The 23,585-nt window shown below is 37.9% G+C and overlaps 1 protein-coding gene across 4 annotated transcripts in view; it reads left to right on the forward strand.

Annotated features, from left to right (window-relative positions):
- Positions 1 to 23,585, forward strand: part of NSUN6 (NOP2/Sun RNA methyltransferase 6) — an 80,269-nt gene that overhangs the window by 13,127 nt on the left and 43,557 nt on the right. For all 4 annotated transcript variants that reach the window (XM_070254932.1, XM_070254933.1, XM_070254931.1 and 1 more), the window contains exons 4-6: positions 3,538 to 3,647; positions 5,462 to 5,615; positions 10,822 to 10,903. In XM_070254932.1, coding sequence (XP_070111033.1) covers positions 3,538 to 3,647; positions 5,462 to 5,615; positions 10,822 to 10,903 — 346 coding nt within the window. The remainder of the gene's footprint in view (positions 1 to 3,537; positions 3,648 to 5,461; positions 5,616 to 10,821; positions 10,904 to 23,585) is intronic.

Here is a 23,585-nt window from a genome sequence, read left to right on the forward strand (position 1 = left end):
AGCATCCAGGATTTTTATGCAGAGCTGGTAATATAGGCACCCCCTGCCTGGTACATAGCCAAATTCCAGCTTCCCCGAAGGAAAGTTGGTGTTCACCATAGACCATATTGTTTGTGCAAACAAATTAGGCACAGTGAGCTGCCCTTACCAGTTCATAGTGGGAACCTTCCTGAAATCTAAGTTCCCAGGTGCCAGCCAAGGAGTGGCCTTGTAACCAGGCCTTCCAAAGGAAAGAGCAGTTCAGGCCTGCTGCCTTAACTCTTTTCTGCAGTCTTTAATTCTCTCTTCACCGTGAAATGATTATTCTCATAGAAACTTTTTGAGTGACTCTACAAGGTTCCGTTTCACAAAACATCTGTTGAATTGGTGCTATGTGTCTGACCCAAAGGGGTTAACAAAGGTGAATGAAACATAGTTGTGTAGTCTAAAAGCAGGGAACTTTGGTGCAAGTCAGGCTGTGATGAATGCCACAGTAGAGGTCTAAGTACCCTCAGCATAGAATAGGAAGGACTAGGGGCAAGGAAATTGGTAAAGATTTTCTCCAAGTAGATCCTTTCAGTTGATCCTTGAAGGCGAGAAGCAGTTAGACTGATGAGGAGATAAAGTGGGCTAGTGTGCTAGGTAGTAAGAAGGCATCTGCAAAGGTAAGGAGGCATGAAAATGTGTGGTGGTTTGTGACAAAACTGATCAAGTTTGGCTACTCAGTCGGGTTTCAGAGAGGTAGGTGAAAGATGAGCTTGAAGAAGTTGGGAGAGGCAGGCTGTGAAGTGTAGAGGACTTTTTTTTTAAGGAATGTTTTCTTTTTTGCATAGATTATAGGAGCCAAAGAATTTTTATTAAAGTCATAATTAGGTCTGTATTTTAGAAACCTAATACTGGTAGTAACATAAAGCTACTTGTTTTCCAAACTGCATGTAGATCATAATGCACTAGTAGGTTGTAAAATCAATTTACTGGGTTTTTTATTAGCATTTTTAAAAGAAATGGGATATTTTATATCACATTGTATTGCTTATAGTAAAGATACTGTTTCATGAAATGTTTATTATAAGTGTGTGTATGTATATATATGATGAATTGTAAGCCTGGAGACAAGTCATTTCCAACAATATGGTAAAGTAGATAACCTGAAAATGTATCTGCTATATACTCCTAGGAATATGAAATAAAAAATAGGTCATAAAATGCACAGCTCGTGATTAAGAATGTAACTGAAATGTTCAGGGATTAAAGTGAAGAGTAACTGAAAACAGAGCAGTAAGCATGTGAGCTAATCTTTGGGGGCTGGGGGATATGGGAGAGGGGGCGATTGGTTTCCTAAATTTAGGGGCTTTGGTTTTAACAACAGGGTGTTAACACTAGGAGGTGAGAAATACCCAGAGTCAGTGCAAGGCGGTAAATTAGGAACTGGATCTCTCTTGCCTCAGTGTCTGAGTTGGCGAAAAACCTTCCGAGAATGCAGAAGTGTGCTTCCATACCTCATAAAGGTTCGGAGTTCAAATTCATACTACCCTAGTGCTCTTGAAACCCACAGTCTGGGAAATTAACATAAAAATTTGATCTCAAGCCAATTCCTGAGATGCTTAGCAAAAACCAGGCAAAACTACTCTAGTGTGGCTGACATTCAGTCCAGGCCACACACGTTTCTCATGGTAAAAGCTACACCAGGAATCAAACCACCACGAGTGAGAATCAGCATATACTACAAGCTGAAGGATTAGATTTTCCCCAAAAGTTTAGCAAATATAGCTATCTGGTAGAGACTATGAAATCAGTTTTCTTAAAATGGCTTAAAGCAAAAATAGGAATCTAAAACATAAAAGACTTTCTAGAATTTCTAGAAACAAAAATATCATCATTAAAATGAAAAACTCATTCAATGAGTGAAACGGTAAATTAGACCCAATTCATGGAGAATTATTGAAGTAGATGACTCAGGAAATGATCTAGAATGCAGCAGAGATAGATGAAGACATTGAAAATGTGAAGTTGAGTCATGGAAAACAGAGTAAAAAGACACTTCATATTTCTAATGAGTCCTAGATGAAGAGAATAGAAATAATGGACAAAAGACAAGATTCAAAATGTAATGACTAAGAACTTTCCAGAATTGATGAAAGACAGATTTAAGAAGTATAATGAGTCTGAAGCCAAAAGTAAAAATAAATCTATGTATAGACACTTCAGAATGAAAGTGCAGAACACCAAAGACACAAAGAAGATCTGAAAACAATCAAAGGAAAAGGCAGGAAGCTATTCAGTGATTAAGCTAAGAGATGAAGTGTGTCTGATGTCAGGGGATGGGCCCAGAAGACCTGTTGGAGAACTAGGGGTGGCATGCTTTTGTAACTCGGTGAATGTCGAGTTAAAAGGTTTAGGAAGAAGGGATGTAAGGTGATGCTGAGGTTTCTAGTTTGGTTATCTAGGCAGATAATGACTTTGTTGAAGACTGGAGACATAGGAGGATGAAAAGATTTGGGGGTGTTTGCCGAGGATTTGAGGAGTGGATCAGAGAAAAATAACACTGTTTAGGGCTTGTTGAGTTGAATTAACTGTGGGACACCTAGATATAGCTACCTGCAGTTAATTAGAAATAGCAATTCGGAGTCTAGAAAAGCTAACTGTTATAAGACATGATTATTTTTGTAAGTGATTATTGTAATAATGAGATTGCCAAGAGATAGGGTGCAAAGTGAGAAGAGACAGTGGCATGTTTTGGAGCTTGGGAGAATAAACCTCTTTAGGGAGTAGGTAGAGAATGAGCAATGAGAATGTATGGAACCCGGAAGGAGTAGATAAAACTAAGTTTAGTGAGATTTGATAATCTACAAATCATGGAAAGAAGATGGGACCCACTTAATTCCCCACTAAGGAGTTGTGAAAACACATGTGAAATGTTGCCAACTGGGGAAGCTCATTAGAGACTCAATGCTCAAGATTTTTATTTGGGGCTGATCACGTTGGCTCCCCAACCTTTGAAAAAGTCTAAATGTTAGAAATGATATTCAGATTTTAGTGATCGAAGGAATGAATTGAAGGTGAGAAATTGGAAAACATTCAAAATGTTGGGCAGCAAAGGAAGAAAAAAGGCCTTATCTTTGTCTGCCTAGTTTAAAATATTAATAATATACCATGCAACAATCTACCACTTTAGAAATGTTTTGAATTCCTTGTCTATTGTCTGTGAAGGTAGGGACTTTATTTCTCTTCTTTTCTAATGCTGTTTTGAAAACAGCAGTACTTGTTAAAGGATTAAGCAATTTTTGGTGCCGCTTTATTGTCTTCCATCAGGTAGACCTCTTTATTTTTTCTTTTCTTAAGTGCCTATCTCATTGTTTATTTGTTTTTTGTTTTTTTAAAACTATTTTCTCTGTATCCTTTTTTATCAGCTTTTTCTTTCTCATGTATTCATTAATGGCATTATCTTGGGACAGTCAAGACTAAAGAGGTTATTTAGGGTTTACACTGAAACGTTGAAAACATAGTTAGGTGTTGGAAGTATATTGCTGTGTTACATTTCTCGTTTTACGTCCCTAGGAAGAATATAAGAAAACAACAGTGTGAAGCCATCGTTGGAGCCCAATGTGGCAGTGCAGTGTTGAGAGGAGCCCATGTCTATGTTCCGGGAATTGTGTCAGCTTCAAAATGTAAGTATGATGTTCAGGTTTCTCTGTAAAATAAAGATTCTCTAAAATTTATATGCATTTTCACATATAAAGGTTATTAAATTATCACTCAGATGTATTTCAAATTTGCTTTTATCAAACATTTTCCAAGTTTTGCATTTAGTATAGCCAGTGAGGGATTTATCTCTGTGGACTAACAAATCAGGCATCCATAGAAAGTTGTCTGCCAATATTTTTCCTCCCATGTAAGGATGCGTGTAATGTTTATTTAGAGAGTCATTATTGATTAATAAAGTGTAAGATGTCAGTGAAATTTCGTTTTGTATTCTTAACTCTATTGCCCTAAAACCTCAGGCTGCTGTCGTCATTTGTGAGGGGAACATTCAGAACCTGGAATCTTAATATTGGCATGAAACTCAATATTCTTAATTTACTCACTCAATTGATGACATACTACATTTGCTTAGTAAGCTAGTCACTGGTTCAGTGATAATTTATTGGACCTGAAATCAAGAAACATAAGGTTTGATCTCTTGGGAAGTTATTCAATCTCTGGGCCTCAATTATCTTGTCTGTGAAATAAATAATTTGACCAGAGTTTTGCAAACTATTGCCTGCTGACCAAGTCTGGCCCACATCTGTTTTTGTATGGCCCACAAGGTAAGAATGGTTTTTCCATTTTTAAAAGGTTGTTAAGAAAAAAATACAAAGAAGAATATGCCAATAGACCTTATGTGGCTCACAAACCCTAAAATATTTACTTCCCCTTTGCAGAAGAATTCGCTGACCCCTCAGCTCTGTAATTTGCACAGTCCTTGTAGCTCTAGCCGATTGCTGTTCACTACTGTTGTCAGGTTAATGGGCTCGATGAATTTATAACAGGGTTAGGTCTTAAAACATTTTTTGCAAGTGGAATCCAATTTCCTGTTATTAATGTCACTGGGATTTGTTACTCAAAGTAATTTAATGGCAGCTAGATTTAATCAGCCTTCATATATAAATGGGCTCTGTACACTGTACAGTTTCATGGTGTTCTAAGTATGTGCACACATATACATATATGTATACATATACACACATGCACATACATATATGATTGAATGTATGTGCTGTCATTAAAATCTCTGTCTTTAGGCTGTAACAGGAAAACTGAGGAAATAGCAACAGGGATATAGGATTTAGGATGATTTCTTTGGGGAATTTTAGTGTATGTTTTTGAGGAATCCTTTTGAAGGAAACATAGACCTTTGAGGATTGAGCCAAAGATATCAAGATTGATTGATTTAATTTTTTTTGCTGAGGAAGGTTCGCCCTGAGGTAACACCTGTTGCCAATCTTCCTTTTTTTTTGCTTGAGGAAGATTTGCCCTGAGCTAACATCTGTGCCAATCTTCCTCTGCTTTATATGTGGGTCGCCACCTCAGCATGGCTGACAAGTGGTGTAGGTCTGCACCCGGGATCCAAAGCCAGGAACCTGGGCCACCTAAGTGGAGTGCACTGAACTTAACTGCTACCCCACAGGGCTGGCCCTGATATCAAGATTTATATGAAGTCTTTTAGGAAATGTTAGGTTTGAGGAAAATAATTTAAATAAAAGAGATCCTTCCTGTTTTGCTCAGCCAAAGATTTCCACTTGAGGTAGGATGTTTTGAAGACTTCTCTGTTTCTTTATTTTCCTAGGAAAATTTGAAAGTAAAAAGTCATATTTTCTATTAGAGATTATATTGAGATAATGAGACAGTTTAGACTGCTTCATGCCCACTGTTGATGTTCCTAGAGCTCTTACTGTTCTATCAGAGTATAGATGAGTATAATATGATTTTCTTTTTTCTCTAGTTATGAAAGCTGGAGATGTTATTTCTGTATACTCTGATATTAAAGGCAAATGTAAAAGAGGAGCCAAGGAATTTGATGGAACAAAAGTATTTCTTGGAAATGGAATTTCTGAATTAAGCCGCAGAGAAATCTTCAGCGGGCTACATGAACTGAAGTACGTCATCAAGTGTTGTTTGGGGGAAATAAGCATCTTTTTTTGGTTCAAGGAAAATTAAAAACAATGTACAAAATATATCTAGTTGCGTTATGTGAATGATTTTTTTGGTATACATTCAACTGGAAAATAACCCATATTTCTGTTTTTTGGGAAAAATGCTTTTAGGTAGAAGAGTAAATGCTCAGATTAAAGAGCCTAAGTAAGCAACTAGTCACACTGTAACTGTCAAATAATTTTATTTTGAATTTTATTAATTTCAAAATTTTTGCATCTTTGGAGAGCAATAGTTACCTTGATAAAGGATGGATTAGGTGAACCTATCCATATCTTTTTTTAATATTCTGATTTTTTGAAGGGAAATGCTTATGATTTTAATATAAATTAAAAAGAAAGCAATTTTTTAATTAAAAATAAATTTATCAGAAAGCCAGCATTCTCTGGGTTTGAATACTTGTGGTCAAAAGTTAATGTTTGGATTTACTAAAACTAAATTAAACTATAGTTAGTTTTAAATCATCTCTGGTTGCTACTGGCTCTAAATAAATTAAATCCATGGATAATCCAGTTCCTTATTTTGCTTAGTATTTTCAGCCTGTTTGAGTTCTGTAGACAGCACCATTACTCCAAAGTTGAAAACTGATATAGACATGCTGAAAGCTGTGAATTTCTCCATCTGGAACTGTACTGCATCCCTGGTTCCTGGAACAGTATTCGTGTTGAAAAATGATAATTTGGGTTTATGGTTCATATTAATTCTCCTGAAGAATCAGATTATTGGATTCCCTAGTTCTGGATAGCAGTACTTTCCAAATGGCCAAGAACAAAGATGTTATTCTCCTTAGAAGCCTTTCTGAATATGAAGATAAAGCATATTTCTGCTGTGTTTATCTTTGGGTCTGTGATAGGGAATTGATTTTTTTTTTTATGAGGAAGATTGGCCCTGAGCTAACATCTGTTGCCAATCTTCTTTTTCTTTTATTTTATTCCCAAAGCCCCAGTACATACTTGTATATCCTAGTTGTAAGTCGTTCTAGTTCTTCTATGTGGGATGCCGCCACAACATGGCTTGATGAGTGGTTTGTAGGGTTCAAACTGGCAAACCCCGGGCCACTGAAGTGGAGTGTGTGAACTTAACCACTCAGCCATGGGCCGGCATCGGGAATTGATATTTTGACTGCCTCCTTTAGTTCGTTATTCATGGTACACTCTTCATCCTCTTATCTTATTTGATGTGGTAGTTCCAGTAACTGTGCCAACAGACTTTTCTGAGTAATGTTTTCCTGGTTGGTGGGAGTAAGAGGCAGCTATCTTTCAGAAAACTGCTGATTTTTGAACTCAGTTTTTAAACTCAACATTCAGTTATGCTTTTATGATTTCTTTCTCTGCCTGTGTGAGAAAAAGCACGCTTACATAGCAAAGGAATGCTACATGTACACCTTGTTTCTTATTTATATTCTTTTAAAATTTTAGAGCAGACTTTTCTGATGGTATGTTATTCAGGTAGTAAATTTGCACCCTTTGGTGTCGTGAATTCCAGCTGAGTTGAATCATGCATGGACTCATAGAGGTAGATTAAGTTACTAACGGTGTTTATCCTGTGAGATTTTGTACTTTGTATTATTATATGGCTATTTATATTACAAAAATAGTTTTAAAAGAAACATGTAATACTGTTACCCCACAAAGAGGGGGTTCTCTGCCAGTGTGTATAAAAAAACCTGATTATTACGGCATCAACTTTTGAGAAAAGAAAAGGCTTTATTGTGAGGTCGACCAGCAAGGAAACAGGAGGTGACATTCTTAACTCTGTCTCCCTGATCCAGAGCCTGGGGCAGAATTTATGGGATGAAGGGCAGACTGGTCTGAAGTGTGGAGATGGATGGTTGGAGCTAAGGAGAAGTGAGTAGTTGATGCTCTGCACAAGTGTATTCAAGCTTCATGGCTCTTCGTAGGACGCACGTTCACAAAATGGTGGCATTAGCATGATCCGAGGGTGGAGTTTTCTGCCCTCTGATGTCAGAAGAGTCACCGATGGGTCATCTGCCCAGGCCCAGTTGATGGGGGCTGGGGTAGGAGAGGAAGAGCTATTCCTCTCCCCTCTGGGTCCCTCTGGCTGGTGTAAGAATTAAACTGACGTGAGACAGAATAACAGGAGGAAATCAAACAAAGTTTCATAACCTGTACATGGGAGAAACGCAGGAAATCTGAGTAACTCGCCAAAATGGCAGAAGCCACTACCTTAAATACCATCTTCAGCTAAGGACAAAGGAGGATGTTGGGGGCAGCGGTTTGAGACTTCAAAGGGGAGGAAGGCAATTTACATGGAGCTAGAAACGCAAATGTTTGATAAACAAATGTTGACCATGCCTTGCAAAGAGATGAGACATGGAGCGGACTTTGATTATAAAGCCCTTGTTAATGTTAGGTTCCTCCCTATCACACCTAGTTTATATTATACTGTAGTTATCTTAAGGTATTAGTTCCTTCCTGGACAACAGGCCTTCTATCTGAAATTCTTTTAGGCGGTTAGGGGAAAGGTCAAAGTTTCTTTCAGAGTCTTTTGTTCTTAAAAATAATCAAGCCAAAGAGACACATTTTGGAGTGGCCAATTCTGATACCCCACAGCAGTCTCAACCGGCCTGAACTAGACAAGGGACCAACTGTCAGTTCCTGAAAAACAACTCTTATTACTCTGTTGATAAGAGAGGATCAGTTTTAATTGGTCCCAGTGGGGCCATGGTTACAGTAGCATACCTGAACAATAATTGGCTTAAATTATTCTTTGTCACATTGTTTTAAGTTAAATACTGTCCAGATGGACACACTTGTGCTGGTGGGCATGGTGGGAAGGAGATAGTCAGAGGGGCACCAGAACTTGCAGCACTAGGTGGGAACTGGCTTAGGAGGCAGGTATATAAATGTTAGTTTCAGTATTTTTCAGAGAACTAGAATCCTCCAAGTCAGGATTCCAGAAATCAGAAAGTCATTTAAATTATGACAGAGTGATCAGGTCGTGGAATTCAAGGCGTTCAGTGATGGCTCTAGACTCTGGATGGGGGGTGAGGTGTTGACCAAGGTAAGAACACCAGTTGTCTGAACAAATGACTGACTTTTGAATGTGAGGCAGTGACGTTTCAGAAGTTTTCTTTGTGTATTTCCTGCTCAGGGGCAGGAACTCTTTGCCTAGGAAGTGGTTTGATTTGATCCTGCCTGGACAAAGGAGCCAGTCTTAACTCTGATCGAAAGTGTAGATTCAGAGATATCACATGGTTAACAAATGAGTGAGGCTGAAAGGGATGGGAAGAAGAAAAGGAGTGAACATTTATCGTATGCTGAAGGATGTTAGAGCTGAGGGAAGTTCACAGTCGTACCCGCTGCAGTGGCAGGCCACAGATGCTATAGAAATTACTTCACTCTACAAGGCAGCATAAGCTTACCCTGCTGTGGCATAATAAGAAAGAAAGAATTTGATCTTTGTCCTGGGTTCCTGGCACTCAGTTCCTAAAACTTTGAGCTTGGAATCCCCGGAGTGGTGTGTCTTTTGTATGCTACTGAGATGACTGGGGGCCCCTAGATAGCTTCTGGTTGGGGTCTGGTTGCCAGAGGAACCAACCTCGTGATTAGAGGTTTGGAACTTTCAGCCCCATCCCCAGACTTCTGGGGAGAGGAGAGGGGTTGGACTTTGAGTTTATCACCAATGACCAAGATTTAATCAATCATGCCTGTGTAATGAAACCTCCATTAAAAACCCCTAGACAATGTTGGAGAGCTTGTGGGTTCGTGAACACATCTGGGTGCTGGGAGTGTGGTGCACTGGAGGAGGGCGTGCAAGCTCGGTGCCCTTCTCCCATTCCTTGTCCTGTGCCTCTTTTCCATTTGGCTGCTCCTGAGTCATCCTTCATAATAAACTGGTAACAGTATGTAAAGTGTTTTCCTGAGTTCTGTAAGTTGTTCTAGCAAATTATCAAACCTGAAGAGGGAGTTATCAGAATCCCCAAATTTATAGCCAGTCGGTCAGAAGTACAGGTGGCAACCGGGGATGAGCAGCTGGCATCTGGAGTGGAGCCAGTCCACTGTTACACTGAGCCCTTGAACCTGTGTCGTCTAAGGAGAACTCTGGGTAGTGTCAGAATTGAATTGGTGGACATTCAGTTGGTGTCTGGAGAGTTGGAGAATTGGTTGATGTGAGGAAAAACCCCAGACATTCGGTGTCAGAGTGTTGTGAGTAACATTAGCCCGCCTGCCTACCTCAAACAGGGTACAAACCGTCTGTGTAGATGCTTCTCTGCCAAGATCGGTTCATAAGCTATGAACTTGTCTAGCGTACTGTATCTGAGGACTCCTTGTTCTTCCTCCTCAGCCTCTCTTCTTTGCTTGTACCCTTCCAGCTGGTTTAAATCCTGATTCTTATCCTTGCCTTTATGATTAGACTGCTGTTTTCTCTGTGTTCCTCTAATCTCCAGAACACTGTTGATTTCTCCTTTTTTCCTGCTCCCTCTGGTGTGGCCTGATACACCAGGCTGTCTCTTACAGTATTTGAGTGCTTTCTCTCCCCTTTGACAGCCTCTCTCAGATTTCAGTGTTTATTTTTGTGAATCACTGTCCACCTGGGTCCTGGCCCTTGCTGCTCCGATCAGTTCCACTGCCACTCATAAAAAGGGACAAAGGTGGAAAAGGTCATCTTGAGGATTCTGTCGGTACTGGGCGATTATTCTCTAAAAAGATGAGAGGAGAGCAGTGTGGCATGTTTGTCATTGCTTAGCATCAGCATGATTCTTAAGTATATTTTTATTTTTCCCGTAAGTACCTAGCTTAGTGCCTTGCAGACTGGATTGTTTGTTGAATTGAAAGGCTAGTAACGATGATCATAAATCTATTACCAGAAAGACGAGGATGAATCAATAAAGACTCAGATGTCCTTTGCTTGTTAAGTTTGTTCAAATCTTTTAACAAACTCATTTGTGCCTAAATGAAAAATTTATGTAACTTTATTCTTTTTAGTTCTCCTGTTGGCCTCCTACGGCAGGTAAAAATTCAGAAGCAATTCACAGGAACATTCTGCGTATTTTGGTGTATAGTAAAAAAGGTTTTAAAAAGGCAGAGCATCTTATATTTGACCTGTTACTTGGGTATGTTCCTAGAAATGTGGTTTGTGTGGATGATGTAATTTATACTGACTAATGTTAGATTTCCTGCTTTTCAGAGGTGTAGGCATAAGAATGACAGAACCAGTATATCTCAGCCCTTCATTTGACAAGGTCCTGCCCAGCTACATATTTTTACAGGTAAGTATTTGTGAAAGTACACTGTTTAGTGACATTGGAACATACTTCAGTGAATTATTTGAAATCTAAGGACTTCATATTGGCTTGTAACACTGTGTAAATTTCAGGTGTACATTATTGTATGTCAGTTTCTGTATAGAATACATTGTGTTCACCACCAATAGTCTAGTTTCCATCTGTCACCCTACATATGTGCCCCTTTACCCCTTTTGCCCTCCTCACACCCCCTTCCCCTCTGGTAATCACTAATTAAAGATTTTTTTTTCACTTCTGTTAACATAATTTTTTGTCATCTGTTTAAATATTTTCTGATCTACCTTTGTTTACAGTTTGAAAAAAGTTTGTGAACACTTTTCTTTTTCTCAGCTGGTTTTTAACTACTTTTTCTATCCTCCTTTGCCCAAGGGTGCTTTACTATAAAGCTTCTTCTAATTATTCCTTTCCATCTCAGAATATTAATCCCTAAATAATGCATGCTTTTGGTATGCGTGTAAGTATTCTATTTGTAACTTTGAGTAAGGTTCAAATGGTTTACTACTAACAGATTTTATCAGGTGGTTATCAATTGCTGTGATATAATGAGTAATTTGTTTTGCCTTGTCTAGTTTATTAAGTACTTTCACGTACGTTAACTCATTTGATTTGTTACAATCTGCCGGTTAGGTATTATTATTATTATTGTTATTGTTCCCAACGTAAGATGAAGATACTGAAGATCAGATCTGTTAGGTTCTTGAACAAAGTCATACCAGCAGTGACGAGGAGTGTCTGAACTGGAAGCTAAGTGCAGATGCCGTTTGCTTTCTCCGTATTTAGCCAAAAGAAATTTTATAAATCCACAGATTATTTCTGGTGTGAATAAATAGAAAATCAGATTTATGTTTATCATCATCTAATAAAACCTAATATTTAATCATACAGATTCTTCTTCAGTATCTATGCCAGCCTTTTTTTTTTAAATTTGACGTTGTGCTAGATGCTTAAAATATATGTTCACAAGCTTGCACTGGCATATAATTTAAGGAAACTGATACTGTTTCCTGAATAATGTTTAGTAACGGGTTAACTTGTGCAGATGAGGTAGTGCGTAGGGTGGCTGGCTAAACAAGTTATACCTTGAAGAAATATTTAGTAAGCACAAGAGTTTGACAACTAGTAGCTTTTGTCCATTCTGTGTAATTGCTGAAGTTACTTTACAGAATACGTGGAATTATGTACTTTTTGTTGGGAAAATCCCTGGGGCAATTTGTGTTCTCTTTTTTGCTTCCTCTTGCCTTGCCTTCTCTGGACAATCATCATCCCCAAATCCGTTCTCTTTGTTGCTTCCAACAGCTAACACGGAAGCTTTGCATTGTGGGGTTTTTTTAAGGAGAGGGTTGTAAGAGGCTAGTGATAACTGAATATTTTTCATTTTAGCACCTGAAGTTACACAAGGATATACTTTATAAAGTTAATGGGGGTGTTGTATGCAATCATTAAAATGACAACTGTGCAATATACCATTTGTTTTTTCAAACGAAAGGAAACTTTAGAATTGCTTAAACAATCCACAGAATTATAAAATAATCTTAGATGCCATTCACAATTGAAAAAATTGTCAGGGGTTTAACACTTAAATAAACAACTGCTCCCAGTTATATTCTAGGTTAACTGGAATCAAAAATAGTGCCTAGAGCTTGAGTTTCTCATTGCATGGTTTCTTGTAAATAAAGGATTTAGGAGCCAGATGAGGTTGGACGGTCTAGGGAGCTTTAAACACTGCTACCTCGGTCCTACCACCTGAATTCGTTTTTGTTGGTCTGGCTGGGGTGGGGCCTGGGTTGGGATGGTTAAATCACCCCAGGTGATTCTAACATGCAGTACGGTTGAGAATCACTGTAGCATAGCAGTGGTGCACATCTAGCTGCATGTTAGAATCACCTGGGGAGAATTTTAAAACCCTGATAAATAGGCCTTATTGCCAGAAATTTTGACTTAACTATTCTAGATGAGTACTGGACATTTTTTTTTAGATGATTATTAAAGGAGATTTCTGTTTGAACTGATGTTAGTATTTGGTAACATAACAGAATGTATCATCAGAGATTCAATTGAAGCAGGAAAAGCACAAAAAAGAAGACCTATTTGAAAAGCAAGTTATAATTTATCAGCATCTTCTCTTCCTTTACCTATTTTTTTTCCTCTATTCAAATTCTTTGCCCACTTTAGTTTTTTTTTTTAGATACTTTTTGGGGAGGAAGTTTGGCACTGTCACATCTGTTGCCAGTCTTCCTCTTGTTTTGATTTTTCCCCAAAGCCCCAGCACATAATTGTATATCCTATTTGTAAGTCCTTCTAGTTCTTCTGTGTGAGATGCTGCCACAGCCTGGCTTGATGAGCAGTGTGTAGGTCTGCGCCCAGGATCTGAACCAGTGAACCCCTGGCTGCCAAAGTGTGGAGTGTTGGAGTGCGCGAATTTAAACACCCAGCCACAGGCCAGCCCCTTTTGCCTATTTCTTTAAAAGTTTTTTACCTTTTGACCCCCTTCACACTCATTTCTCCCACCCCTAAACCCCCATCTCTGGCAACCACCAGTCTGTTCTCTGTATCTATGAGCTTATTTTTTTCTTACATTCCAGATATAAGAGAGATCATACAGTATTTCTCTTTCTGTCTGACTTATTTCACTTAGCATAATGCCCTCAAGTTCCATCCATGTTGTCACAAATGGCAAGATTTCATTCGTTTTATGGCTGAATAGTATTCCATATATATAAAATTACAATTTCTTTATCCATTCGTCTCTTGGTGGACACTTAGGTTGTTTCCATATCTTGGCTATTGTAAATAGTGCTGCAGTGAACATAGGTGTGTATGTATCTTTTAGAGTTACTGTTTTTGTTTTCAGATAAATACCCAGAAGTGAAATTGCTGGATTATATGCTAGTTCTATTTTTAATTTTTTGAGGAAACTCCATACTGTTTTCCATAGTCTGCACCAATTTACATTCCCACCAACAATACACAGGGTTCCCTTTTCTCCGTATCCTTGCCAACACTTGTTATTTCTTCTCTTTTTGGTAATGGCCATTCTAATGGTTGTGAGGTGATATCTTATTGTGGTTTTGATTTGCATTTCCCTGATGATTGATGATATTGAGCATCTTTTCATGTACCTGTTGGCTATCTATGTCTTCTTTGGAGAAATGTCTCTTCAGGTCCTCTGTCCGTATTATAATCGGATTGTGTTTTTTTTGCTACTGAGCTATATGAGTTCTTTTATATTTTGGATATTAGCCCCTTATCAGATTTGTGATTTGCAGATATTTTCTCCCATTTAGTAGGTTGCCTTTTCATTTTGTTGATGGTTTCCTTTGCTGTGCAGAAACTTTTTAGTTTGATGTAGTCCCATTTGTTTATTTTTGCTTTTGATGCTTTTACTTTTGGTGTCAAATTCAAAAAACGTCACAAAGACCTATGTCAAGTAGCTTACTGCCTATGTTTTCTTCTAGGGGTTTTATGGTTTCAGGTCTTATGTTCAAGTCTTTAATCCATTTTAAGTTGATTTTTGTCTATGGAGTAAGATAGTGGTCCAATTTCATTATTTTGCATGTGGTTGTCCAGTTTTCCCAGCACCATTTATTGAAAAGACTGCCCTTTTCCCGTTGCGTATTCTTGGCTTCTTTGTCGTAAAGTAGTTGACCATATATGTGTGGGTTTATATCTGGGTTGTCTCTTCTGTTCCGTTGATGTCTGTGTCTGTTTTTATGCCAATACCATACTGTTGTAGTTACTATAGCTTTGTAATAGAGCTTGAAATCAGGGAGTGTGATGTGTCCAGCTTTATTCTTCTTTCTCAAGATTGCTTTAGCTATTTGGGGTCTTCTGTGGTTCCATACAAATTTTACGATTGTTTGTTCTATTTCTCTGAAAAATACTCTTGGAATTTTGTTTGGAATTGCATTGAATCTGTAGATTGCTTTGGATAGTTTGGAGATTCTAACAAAATGAACTCTTCCAATCCATGAGCATGGAATATCTTTCCATTTATTTGTATTGTCTTCAGTTTCTCTCTTTAATGTCCTGTATTTTTCAGTATACAGGTCTTTCACCTCCTTGGTTAAATTTCTTTCTAGGTATTTTATTCTTTTTGGTGCAATTGTAAATGGAATTGTTTCTTCTTTTTTTTTTTCCACTAGTTTGTTATTAGTGTATAGAAATACAGATTTTGGTGTTAATTTTTGTATCTTGGAACATTACTGTATTTGTTTATTAGTTCTAGCAGTTTTTGATGGCATCTTTAGGGTTTTCTATATATAAATAATGTGATGTCATAGGCAAATAGTGACAGTTTGACTTCTTCCTTTCCAATTTTGGTGGCTTTTAGTTCTTTTTCTTGCCTACTTGTTTGAGTAGGATTTCTAATACTATGTTGAATAAAAGTGGTGAGAATGGGCATCCTGTTGTTCCTGATCTTAGAGGAAAAGCTTTTGGCTTTTCACCACTGAGTATGATGTTAGCTGTGGGCTTGTCATTTATGGCCTTTATTATGTTGAGAGATGTTCCCTCTATACTTGCTTTGTTGAGAGTTTTTATCATAAATGGATGTTCAATTTTTTCAGAGGCTTTTTCTGCATCTATTGAGATGGTCGTATGATTTTTATCCTTCATTTTGTTAATGTGGTATATCACATTGATTGATTTGTGGATGTTGAACCATCCTTGCATCCCTGAAGTAAATTCTGCTTAATCGTGGTGTATGATCCTTTTAACGTATTGTTGAATTTGGATTGCGAATATTTTGTTGGGGATTTTTGCATCCATGTTCATGAGGGATATTTTCCTGTAATTTTCTTTTCATGTGGTGTCCTTGTCTGGTTTTGGTATCAGGGTAATGGTGGCCATGTAAAATGAGTTTGGAAGTGTTTCTTCCTCTTCTATTTCTGTAATAGTTTGAGAAGGATTGGTATTAATTCTTCCTTGAATGTTTGGTAGAATTTACTAGTGAAGCTGTCTGGTCCTGGGCTCTTATTTGTTGGGAGGTTTTTGATACGAACTCCTTAATGGTAATTGATCTGTATATATTTTCTATTTCTTCGTGATTATGTCTTGGAATCTTGTATGTTTGTAGGAATTTACCCATTTCTTCTAGGTTGTCTAGTTTGTTGGCATGTAATTGTTCACAATAGTCTGTTATGATCCTTTGTATTTCTGTTGTATCAGTTGGAATGTCTCCTCTTTCATTTCTGATTTTATTTGAGTCCTCTCTCTTTTTATCTTGGTGAATCTGGGTAAAGGTTTGTCAGTTTTGTTTATCTTTTCTAAGAACGAGCTCTTGGTTTCATTGAACTTTTCTGTTGTCTTTTTTTGTCTCTATTTGATTTATTTCTGCTCTGATGTTTATTATTTCCTCCACTCTACAAATTTTGTGCTCTGTTTGTTTTTCTTTTTCTAGTTCCTTGAGGTGTACGTTTAGGTTGTTTATTTGAGATTTTTTTCTTATTTCTTGAGGTAGGCATTTATTGCTATGAACTTCCATCTTAGAACTGATTTTGCTGCATCCCATGAGTTTTGGTTTGTTGTGTTTCTATTTTCATATGTCTCAAGATATTTTTTCTTTTGATTTCTTTGTTAACTCATTGGTTATTCAGTAGCATGTTGTTTAATCTCCATATGTTTATAAATTTTTCAGTTTTCTTCATATAATTGATTTTTAGTTTCATACCATTGTGGTCAGAAAAGATGCTTGATGTGATTTCAGTCTTCTTAAATTTGTTAAGTCTTGTTTTGCGACTTAACGTATGATCTATCCTGGAGAATGTTCATGTGAACTTGAGAAGAATGTGTATTCTGCTGCTTTTGGATGAAATGTTGTGTGTATATATGTTAAGTCTCTCTGGTCAAAGATTATTTTGTTTGCCAGAATTCTCGTATACTTTTTAGAGAAAATTAGGAAAATGTCAAGTCAATAAAAATTCACTCCTTTTTTTGAACATGTTTTTGCTTAGTGTCTGTTTTGTTTAAAATGCAGCATTGCCCAGTTAAAGGCCAAGATGGTGCTGTATACAAGGTTTCTTTTCTTAAAGCCTTAGCATCCCTAATCAGGGAACTTGTGTCTATACTGGACCAAAACAACGTAGCGAATGCAGTTGAAAACTTTGGATTCCTGTGTGGCTGGGTTGAGACATCCTTGTTCACGCTCTTCTGCTATTGGTTGGCTGCATTTTTTGTGTAGTTGTTGCCTCCCACTCCTGAATAACAACTTTACATTGCCCTTCTTCTCTTTGCTTATCTGTTCTACTTCACCCACTTAGCTGTCCCAGTTCTTAGCTGGTTTTCTCTAAATTATACTGGTTCTGTTTTTCTTAAAGTACACAAATTAAAAAAAAAAAGTGTGGTGTTGTAGAGTCATAGCAACAGGGACCGGGCACATCATTCCTTGAAGGACCTCAGTCCATGAAATGCAGCTCAGAAACATCCAGAACCTCTAACATAGAATGTTTTTACATATTGCCATCAAGTTTATGCTCAGAACTTTTATTCCATGGCCAGGATAGGAATGAAAGAATTAAGAGGAACCAATAGTGGTATTCTTTCCAAACTGCTTTGTATTTAAACTATTATAAAAATGTCTATTTTATACTTATTTAGAAAATTATACACTTTGAAGAATTTTCAAAGAAGCATTCTAAACAAATAGAAGAAAAGCATTTACAGAATACAGGCTGACAAAACACAGGGAGACACATTATATTTTGCTTTAATTCTGTAATCTTCACTTCGTTTTAGCTAAGTCCACACAGTTCTAGTGATCAAAAGTTATGCAAGTTTGTGTGTGTTTATTTGGTTATTGTTTATTTCACACTGAGTGCTTTATTTTTCTTAAACAGCAAACACGCATCAGAGTATCTCCAGGAACACTGGGAATAAATTAATGCAGAGAGTGGTGGGTAGCAAGTTCTGAACATGAGATCCTGTCAGATTGTTCACTCTCTAGAAACTTTACAACCTTTGTTGCTACCCTTACTTCAGTGTTGTAAGACTTTCCAAAGTAAAGCTTTGTCACTGACTGGCCCTATGCTTGAGAGGGCAGAACAGGGTTCTGAGGAGTAGACACTGAAGGAAGGCAGAAATCAGCTTAATGGATGAAGAATTTTCTGATAATTTCAGATGCTGTTACTGGGTTGCATTTTTAGATGCCAAGTTATCATTTGAATGTCTACAATTATTAAAAGATAAACTGAGGCATATTAAAATTTTCAAGAGTTTATTTGAGCAAACATCCATTCTAATCAGGCAGCACCAAACCAGAAGTGGTTAGGAGCGCCATGCACCAGGAGCTGGGGGAAAGGGTTTTATAGAGCAGACCTGGAAAAAAAGCAAGGAAATTACTTGATTGGCTACAGCTTGAGCGGTTGCCTTATTTGGAAAGCGTAGTTGGCTGGTTGTGATTGATTGTTCTTAAATTTTGTTTTCTGGGATACTATGTATTTATAGGAATTGACTCTGGCTTAGGTTCCGGTTTGCTTATGAAGGCTACCACAGCATTAGAGCCACCTGGGTCTAAAAGCCTCCTTGTTTAATTGCTTTGACAGTTGTAATTACTGCAGAGGCATTTCAAACATCTGCTCAAGAATCTTCAGTCAAGTCAGGATATTTCCAACTTTCCTATGGCCTTTGTGAGTCAAAGTTGCAGAGAAAGTAGCTGGCTGTTGGGAGTGGTTGTAAGAAGTATCAACTTTGATTTACTTGGGCATATTTGTGGCAGTAAAAAGATATGACTTAGCTTGGTAAACAGACTTATATTTTCAAATATTATTAGATGGTAATAATTAATAATTCCCTTAATATATTGAGTACTTATTACATAGAAGCTACTATGCTTAAATATATCTCATTTCGTCCCCAGAAAAACCCTATGGTCATGTGTCTATACTTGAGGATCCAGGATTCAAACCTAGGTCTTATTTGACTACAAGAGCATGTGGTCTCTCATAGCCACTGTACTGTCATCAAGAAAGACCACAGCCTTTTTTGTAACACTTTCATTTATTTCTACTCATTCTCTAAGTTTTCACAATTGCTTTTGCATGTCGTAATATCCTATGGAAATATTTTAAAGTTACGTATTGCATAACTTCTCATAAAGTTTCATGTTTATAGTTCTTGAAATAATTTAAATTCACTCTTCTTTGATTATAGCTTTTAGACTTTTTCCTTTTATATTTCCCAGTTGAAATTGTTACAGAAAATATACCCAAGTGAGTTTTCGTTTTAAAAAAATTAACTGCAAAATTAGAAAATTTAGAAAATCAGTAAAGCAAAGATACATCATCTATAATTCCACTGTCTAGATAACATTTTAGAGATTATACACATGCTTTTTTAAAAAACAGAAATAGTATCATATTTAACATACAATTTCATAATGAGTTTATTTCATCTAAAAAGCTGTTGTCTTTCAGTGTCATTTTTAATGGCTATCCAGATCTGTATCCACTGAATAGATAATGTGGATTATTTAACCAATTAGATAACTTCTCAGTTCCCCAGAAAGCAGGAGCTGAGGCAAAGAGTTTCTAAGGGAGTGCGATTCCAGAGAAGAGAAGTGAGGGACGAAAGTAAAGCAAAGGAGAAAATGAAACACTATGAGGACCCGTTGTTGACTTGGCTGCCACTAGGTATGATTGTTTGCTTAATCCTTCTCTGCTATTCTTCAGACACCACGTAAACCCTGTCTCAGGACAGTCTGTTAGGGGAGGGTGCTACTTAGCATCTTCACTTACCCACTGGTCAAAGGTGTGTCCCCTTGGGTGTGACTCCCCTATACTTCCGTGCAGTTAAGCATGAGCAGGGTCCTGCATCAGAACACGTCCCCATCTCAGGGAAGACCTGGAGTGGGGAGTGAAGTGAACATGAGGCGAGGTGGAGAAAGAGCCCATGTGGAGGGAGTGCCACAGGGATGGGTGGAACCAGAGGCAGGTGAGGCTGACAGCATCTCAAGGGTGCATAAGAGGTGTCTACACTATGATTAGGCAATTGTTTTACTATTTAAAAGACATATTACTCAGTTTGGGCTAGTAAAACAAAGTACCACAAACTTGGTAGCTTATAAACAACAGAAGTTTATTTCTCATGGTACTGGAAGCTGGAAGTCCAAGATAAGGGTGTCAGCATGATAGGGTTCTGGAGAGGGCCCTTCTCTGACAGCAGACTGCTGTCTTCTCATGTGCTGGAAAGAGGGCAAGACAGCTCTCTAGGGTCCCTTTTATACGGTCACTAATCCCACTCATGAGGGCTCCGCTCTCACGACCTTATTACCTCCGAAAGGCCCTAGTTTCTAATATCCTCACACTGGGGCGGTTAGGATTTTTACATGTGAATTTAAGTGGGATACATTCAGTCAATTTCATACATCTAAAGCATTTCATTCTTATTTCCTTTGATAAATTCTTAAATCAAAAGGCATTTATATCTGGGGCCAGCCCCATGGCCACGTGGCTAAGTTTGCGCATTCTGCTTTGGTGGCCCAGGGTTTCGTGGTTTGGATCCTGGGTGGGGGCCTAGCACCACTCATCAGGCTGTGCTGAGGTGGCATCCCACATAGCACAACTAGAAGGATCTACAACTAGAATATACAGCTGTGTACTGGGGGGCTTTGGGGAGAAGAAGAAGAAAAAAAGAAGATTGGCAGGGCTGGACCCATGGCACAGTGGTTAAGTTGGTATGTTCCACTTCGGTGGCCTGGGGTTCGCCACTTTGGGTCCTGGGTGTGGACCTACGCACCTTTTGTCCAGCCATGCTGTGGCAGGCATCCCACATATAAAGTAGAGGAAGATGGGCATGGATGTTAGCTCAGGGCCAGTCTTCCTCAGCAAAAAAAGAGGAGGATTGGGTGCAGATGTTAGCTCAGGGCTAATCTTCCTCAAAAAAAAAGATTGGCAACAGATGTTAGCTCAGGTGCCAATCTTTAAAAAAGCAAAAATGTTTATTTCAAAGATTTGGTATATATTACCAAATTTCCCTCTCAAAAGATGTGTTAATTCTCCTGCCCATCAACTGGGGATAAAATTATCTGTTTTCTCCTAGCCCTGACTATAGATCCTAGCTCTGGGAGACAAGATGATAGACTGGAAATATAACAGTTCTGAATTCTGTTTTCTGCAGTTGGACTAGTTACACTTGATAGAATTACCTCAGGAACCAAAGAATTTTCTCTTTAATTCATCAAGTATATTTATTGGGTTCGTCTATGTGCAGGGTTCCCTCTTTATGGGAACACAGAACCTGACAAGAGAGATGTAGTTTTTCCTCTGTAAGTTGACGCTCTGGCAGGAGACAAACACTGAAGTAATAACACTGTCATTGTACCCGTGCTAAGTTTTACAAAGGAGGTGCATTATATGCGATGGTGCTTTCCATAGTTAGCGCTTAAACTGAAGGACTTGCCTTATTCTCGAGGGTCACGGAGAACCAGTATTTTAATAACCAGGTTGGTAACCAAAAAAGAAAAAAATCACACATCTCTAATATTTCAAAAACAAATTAAAAAAGGGAATTGCGATCCTCAAATAATTTGAATAATTTTTTAAAAATCAAGTATATACAGACTTATCCAAGTTAGTGTTGGCCCCTCCAAGAAAGTATCCTTGGAAAAAATGTATATTTATTCCAGGGTTTCTTCTACTCTCTCAAAATTATTTAAAATTCATTTTTGAAAGTGTAACAAAATCAAAAGTGTAATATTTTGAATGCCCTTAATATTGATAACTCATTTTCCTTGAAGACAAGTTAGTTTTTCTGAAACAGCCCAGAGTCATTCAAAGCCATGTTTAGTGGAGAATGGTCAACCTGGGAGGTAAACTTCTTAAATTAAAACCCTTGCCTGACTCTAAAAGTAATGCCCTGTCTTCCCTGTCTACTTCATGCACTGCCTCAGAGGACAATCATGACAATCCGTCAACACCTTTGGAGAGAAAGTCAGTCCTCACCACGGGTCCCCAAAGGTTTCTTAATTTTTTATGGTTCCCATAAGCCACCTTCTTGGAATTTTTATTAAGAACTACAGGTATGCTTGCAGAAATTTCTCAGCATGGATCTGTCAAGAGATGGGATCATAGGCTCTGTCATTTTTTTGTATTTACTCTTGGCAGAAAAAATCAGGGAAAGGGTTTCAGAAGTATCTGTTTATCTGTGTATCTATTTATAATATATATCCTACAAAATCAAATCTTTCTCCTTTAAAAGGAATTGCTAAATATTAACCACAGTTTTAAGCAGCCAAGTACTCATACGTTTATAGGATATTTTTCCTCTCCAATATGTAGAATTTGGGAGAAATAGTGAGAAAGATATTATCTACTATTTACTTTTTTTCCATTGCATATCTTGCTTGTTTTATTTAAAGTCAGGTACATGCTAGGTTTCCCATAATTGTTTAGACTGATAAGTAATTTGTAGTCCATCCACGGAGAGAAAAGCCTTAAAGAGAGTTTTTTGCTAAATGACTCTTGATGGTTGGGCCCAGCATGAGCTCCAGGATAGCTATTGATAATCCTAGAGGGAACTTTTAATCTGGACCTTTCTGCAGACAGCAAAAGAATTAAGGAAAATGAAACCCCCATTATAGAATGAAAAATGTGTCCAACATACCTTCTTGCAACATAAACTTAATTATATGTAAGTAAATTATAAATGGTATATAGCCAAGTTTTATATTAATTGCCACTTATTGCTTCTATGGTTGAGTGGCTCAGAAATCCTTCATCCTGATCCAATATTGCTTCCTTTTCTTACAGGTCTGGGCTCAGCTGGTATGTTTCTCCCAGGATGGTAGCTTTTGTCTGTCTATGAGGTCACTTATTACTAATGGCAGACTGTTTGCAGTTGCCTGAAGTTCAATATAAATATACACTTTATCAAATTTATACAACAAAGGTGTTTCTTTCTAGTGTTCTCTCTCTAAAAAACAAGAAGACCTGATATCAGTTACAGTCATATGTCACATAATGATGGGGATACGTTCTGAGAAGTGAGTTGTTTGGCAATTTCATTGTTTTAGGAACATCGTACTTAGACAAATTTAGATGGTATAGACTACTACACACCTAGGCTGTACGGTACTAATGTATGGAACGACCGTCATATATATGGTCCATCATTGACTAAAACATTGTTATGTGGCGCCTGATCGTACTCAGAAACTGAGAACATCTTTTCTTTCTATTGTGTGCCCCTTTAGCTTTCTGCCTCCTGCTCTGTGTTCTTCCCATGCTCCATGGTGTGCCTCAAGTTTAGAAGTAGCCAGATTTGTACCCATACTCCGCTCCTCTTGGTGGAAAGAGAAGCTTCCCAGCTCCGTCATGCATGGATACAAACATGAGGATCCCCTCACCATAGCTGGGGTCCCCACTAGCATCCTCTGTAACAGCATAAGGAAATTTACTGCTTGTACATTTCATTCTCATTATCAAGTAGCTGCACAAACATGCCACATATTTTTCACTGTATACATTTTAAATATCTTTAACAAGTCCTAGAGAACATCGCAATTGGAAACTGCCCTAAAGGAAAATTAAAATTGCAAAATCCATAAGAATTCTGAGCTGTGGTAAATCAAAGTCAGGGCTCTGCCCAGTGATTGTGTGGGAAGGTGGAACAGGATGCAGTCATTGTGTTACTGCGAAGGCCTGGGTGAGTCCAA

This window comes from Equus caballus, chromosome 29, assembly GCF_041296265.1.
Source record: "Equus caballus isolate H_3958 breed thoroughbred chromosome 29, TB-T2T, whole genome shotgun sequence".
Taxonomy (NCBI): domain Eukaryota; kingdom Metazoa; phylum Chordata; class Mammalia; order Perissodactyla; family Equidae; genus Equus; species Equus caballus.